The sequence below is a fragment of the Danio rerio genome, chromosome 25 (genome assembly GCF_049306965.1).
Source record: "Danio rerio strain Tuebingen ecotype United States chromosome 25, GRCz12tu, whole genome shotgun sequence".
NCBI lineage: Eukaryota > Metazoa > Chordata > Actinopteri > Cypriniformes > Danionidae > Danio > Danio rerio.
In genome coordinates this window covers 26,995,001-27,000,184 of record NC_133200.1, presented here as the reverse complement: position 1 = coordinate 27,000,184, position 5,184 = coordinate 26,995,001, and the positions used below count along the sequence as shown (strand labels likewise).

The 5,184-nt window shown below is 35.0% G+C and overlaps 1 protein-coding gene across 4 annotated transcripts in view; it reads right to left on the bottom strand.

Annotated features, from left to right (window-relative positions):
* Window positions 1-616: 616 nt before the first annotated feature.
* The window catches only part of lrrc61 (leucine rich repeat containing 61), a 9,070-nt gene continuing 4,502 nt past the window's right edge, over window positions 617-5,184 (bottom strand). For 2 of the 4 annotated variants that reach the window (XM_005163094.6, XM_073942068.1), the window contains exons 8-9: window positions 1,259-1,381; window positions 617-1,175 (exon numbers count right to left, since the gene is read on the bottom strand). In XM_005163094.6, coding sequence (XP_005163151.2) covers window positions 1,069-1,175; window positions 1,259-1,381 — 230 coding nt within the window. In that variant the 3' untranslated portion in view covers window positions 617-1,068. 4 annotated transcript variants of the gene reach the window in all.

Sequence of the window (5,184 nt, the reverse complement as noted above, 5' to 3'; positions counted from 1 at the left end):
TTGATTAATTACCCAGGCCTTGTATAACGTTAGCTCCGTCTTGTTTCCTTGTCTTTGGCTAGGCGGAATCTCGGTGTTTAGCTCTATAATCTGGTCATTTTAGAGCAATATTTATTGCACATGACCTCAAAGAACAACATTGTTGGCATCCAAAGACTTGTAGACCTTTAACTTCTCTCGTAAAATCACTCGGAGCTTCATTGAGATTGTATTTTTCGGGCTGGATGCTTGGTCTTATCCAATATTCATTGGGAGGGTGCTATCGCAAATGGAGCTGTCAGATGAACGCCGCTCACTTTAACGTTAATTTCGCTGAATCACTGTGCTTGTCACTGGGTGACGAGCTGTTATAATATGCTGTAAGCATTATGTAAATAATATATATAATATGTAATTTATTTATGTAATAAATAATAAGCAATTTATCTTATTTCTAAGACAACAACAAACTCTGCACCGCATCTGATGTCATTCCCTCGCTGTAAATGCTAGGGCTCCCGGTTGCTTTCTGCCACCTCCCTGTGCGCGCATCCTGAATGTTTACAAACATGGTAATTGGTCTATTAGTCTGAGTGTAATAAATACATTTCCCTTTTTAAAATTGAAATGCATTATATGATAATATTCTAGTTTATTGAGATGCACCTGTACATTACATAAAAAAAATAGTACATAGGGCTCCCTTAAAAATTTGTAAACAAGCAGAGCAACATGGGAAAGCCTATAGAATTGATTGCTAAACACAATTGCTTCACCATTACAGAACATACAAATAGCAGCATGTAAAGCATAATGTTAAATACAGCATTGTTTTTAGGAGTGCAAAGAAGAACTTTTTGGATTCTAACCATCCTGAGACAGTGGTCAGTTTGAAATAAGGATAACTACAGTACTGGCCCCTCTAATCAGTGGAAAACACACAAGCATAGTTATAAAACTTAAACTCTCGAACTGCAGGCAATACTGGAGGATTTTGAATTTCTGGCACTGGTGATGAATCAAGCTTATGGGATTTTGAAAAGTTGCAGAAAAAGCAGTGGAAAAGATAAGCATAAGAAATACCCAGATTCAGACTGCATACTGCTTTGGTTGATTCTTGAGGCTGATGTTACGTTCATTTTGTGAGATCAAATGTCCTGCTCGACTATTCAGCAGTCGGCATTCATGAAGAACATCTGTTGAAATGGTTACCAAAATATCAGTGTTTTGAATGCTTTATAAAAACGTTTTAATTAATATAGATTACTTTAGTTCATACCACTGAATTGTTTATAGGCTTCATCAACGATGGCATTATTTGATCTCTTTATCTCCCAAAAACTATCATCCACCCAAGGCTCTGTCTCTCGCACTTCAAGCAGTTGACCATTTTTATACATACCTGCTACAAATTGGGGGAAAAAAATTATAATAAAAATAAAAAATGGAACAAACATAGAAAGACAAAACCTCCCCAAACAGCTAAAAACAATAAATAATTCAACAAACTTTTTGAGACTTTAACGAACAGTTCGCGCCACGTTTCATTTGAGCTACATATTAATCACTTTAAAGAGATTTTGTCTGTAAAAGGTACAGGTAAAAGGTGCATCTGTCCATGCGATGGTGATCATAGGGATAACCTGATGACCGATAATTCTTGGCTAGAAATTGCAACAGCTTTGAGAAAGGAAGAAAGTGTTTGTATAAGTTTGTAAAAACCTGAGGGATAAGTTTGTTTAAGCCCAAAGAGACCATGGCAAAAGTGGGGACCAAGATGGTTTTAATACACAATTACAGAAATATGTTTTTTTTTTCTCGCTATTCATTTTAAATTTAAAACAATAAAAATAATCAGTCTAAAAATTTAGTTCCGGAAACTTAGTAAATACAGTCCAGCATTTTAATTCCACAAATTGTGCTTCAGGTGTTGTTACCCTAAAGACTTTTCTGTATTTTTACCATTATAAATAGTAGCCTAACAAATAGTATAGTTCCATCTTGTTTAAAACATGCTATAATACAGCCTTTTTTATTTAATTGGTAGGTATAGAGTGGAGGAACTATGACGTCAATTTGTATGCAAAACCCGGAAGCAAGTTAGCATTTTATCAGTTCCGGTTCCCTCGTTTTTAAAGTCAACGGGTTTTTTAAATGGGGTTTCAGTAAAATCACTTAAATAAGGTTCGTGGCTAACACAAACTCAAGATACTTTCACGTTTTGTTATACGACATAAAACACATCAGTTACAGCACACTCTTAAATTTTTTAATCGGTTATGCTTCTTTAAAAAGACAGTTGCTATCAAGTTGCTAAATGGGACTACAGGCGGTGTCGCGGACATTATACGTCATCGAGCTGGTCTGGTCTGGAGCGCAGCTCACGTGTGTTGGGCATTAGGATTTGTCTGTTATTTAGGTATTTTCAAGAATAGTATTTTATATTTTGTAGTATTATTCTAATTGGGAATTTAGATTGTGTGTAGATAATCCCTTCACTTGTAAAGGCTGTTGAGATGGATTCATTTGTTGATCATTTATTTTAATAAACAACATTATAAAGATACTGCTTACTAGTGCAGCCTATCTCTTTCCTGCTCTCAGTAATGAAAACATGTGAAAAAATGTGTAAAAAATACATGCATGTTAATTGCCATTAAGTGATTTTTCTCTTTTTTTCTTCCTCTGAACACATTTAACTCGGCCATAACTGCAATATTTACACTCATCCATAAAATGTATAGCAGATGTGACTGTATTGGCTGCTTTTCACTGTACTTCGTGACAAAAAAGGAATATTGAATGTTGCTCTGAGTCCATGATGGAACTTGCAGGCATTTGATAGACTTGTTCCTCAAGCCTCATTTCTGTCATCTGTTAAGGTAAGCAGGCTGTGTGCTCGCAAACGATACACTTATTTTAATGTTTTATGATAATACTATGTAGGAAGATTCATACACACAGTTTTAAAACTTTTAGAACAACCGTAAAGCAAAACAGATGTATTTCCCACGTAAAAATGATCCAAAAGGCACATAGGTCTATGTGTTTTTGCGTATTAATTTGTTTATAATATATACAGTGGATTATAATTAATAAACAGAAAGATAAACTATTTGTCATGGACATTATTTCTAAAAATAAGCTTGATAAGTTGTCTGTAGCAGGGCTTGGCTGATGTCACAGACGAGCGCCCCAACTGCACTGTAGTCAGGTTATAGCCTAGTGTTAGATTTTCAACTCTTGCGTTTGTATTTAAGATCCAAAAGTGCTCAAAGTTGTATTTTCATGTGAGGATTATCCGGCTAGACAAAACTTGTAAGTGTAATGAACAATGTTTGAACACAGAGCTTATTATTTGCAATCTTCAAAAAGCCTATGGGAAAATCCCATAAGGATTTTTCACGAGGGAACCAGTTTTATGCTAGCAGCCGATTAGCCTACAAAGTGACGTCATAGTTCCTCCACTCTATTCTTATAATTCAAAAGTTTTATTGAGCACAATAAATTAAGTACTAAACATTGACAGATCCTTTTCCAGATCCTTTAAATGCCTGTGATTTTTTTCTTTATTAATAAAACAATCAGAACTAGTATTAAAGTGACTTCAAATGATTTAGACTCTTCTTTGGCACCTGAATTTTTTTTTCCCTGAATTTGAGCCAATTTCTCTTTTTAACCCTCTGGGGTCTGAGGGTGTTTTGGGGCTCTGGAGAAGTTTTGACATGCACTGACATTTGTGTTGTTTTCAGTATCTTAAAAACATAATAATGGCTAAAGTGTGATAACACTGTAAACAGCACAAGTTGGGCTACAAAATAATACCTAAGCAGCAAATACAGTTTAGCATCCTTATTCCACAAATTGTGCTTCAGGTGTTGTTACCATGAAGACTTTTTTTTTGCATCATTAGTAGTCTAGCGGATGGTATAGTTCCATCTTCTCAACCAGCGTATCTCCTTTTAAAATAGAAATTCAGTCTTGGATAAATGTCATGTCTGGTTTTAGATCCAAACACAGTCCAGAAATTGTTTTTTTTTTTAAATACTCAATGATATAATGTTTGCTGCTGATTCAGGAAAAAGCACTATTTTGATTCTCCTTGACCTCACCGCAGCATTTGACACAGTTGATCACAACATTCTTTTAAATCAATGGGTAGGCACTTAGAGGATGCTCTTAAATAGTTTTGATCTTATTTAGCTGGGCAGTTACTTTTCTGATTTTGTAGTTTCCTTCTGTGGGGTTCCCTAGGGACCAATTCTGGGACTTATTTTACCCTCTCTATGTCTGTTTCTGCTCGGCTCTATTTGTCATAAACAATGACAGTGTTGAGGGTAAAGCACTGCAAGTAACACAAGTTATGTAATAATTTTACTTTTCTAAGTAACGAGCTTAAACTTAACTTAAAAAATGTGACAATATTTGAGTTGCCTTTTTAAAATAAACTTTGTTTAATGATTAATTAGCTTTTAAAAAGTAAATTGCTGAATAAAAAATTAGATGAGAATGCATTCATTACTTTGAACACATGAAAGAAAAGAAATTGCACTTGAAATGGATTCTACTTCACATTCAAACACATTGCTTTAAAGGGGTGATCCACAGTATGTATTTTTAAGGTTTGGTTGTGTTTATAAGATACAAAGCAATTTGTGCTCATGCTTAACTTGTAGAAAAATCAAATTATTTTTTTCATATCTTACTATACAGCTACTCAGCTAACATGAAAATGATGTAATTTTCCTAGTTCCTCTGAAAAAACCACCTTCCAGAGGCTCTGATTGGTCAGCTAAGATAATGTGCTGTGATTTGGCGATCAGTTCCACGTCACCACAGCATGCCTCTACAACAGTGGTTCTCAAACTGTAGTACGTGTACCACTAGTGGTACGTAGGCTTCCTTCTAGTGGTACAAGAAGGAATGAAATATGTCATGTACATGCTACACACATTTCAAAATTTACCAAAAATGATATAAATAATATGCTATATGACATATAGCCTATATTTCCGCCTTGTTTTTTTTAACTGTGCAGAGTTGTAGCTGCTTTACTGGGCCTACTAAGCTACTGTATTTCAATACTGCTCATTTTGGTGGTACTCGGAGAAACAATTTTTTTTCTGATGTGGTACTTGATGAAAAAAGTTTGAGAACCACTGCTCTACAACAAGCGCTGTGTAAAGTCAGTCAGAGCAGCTGTTA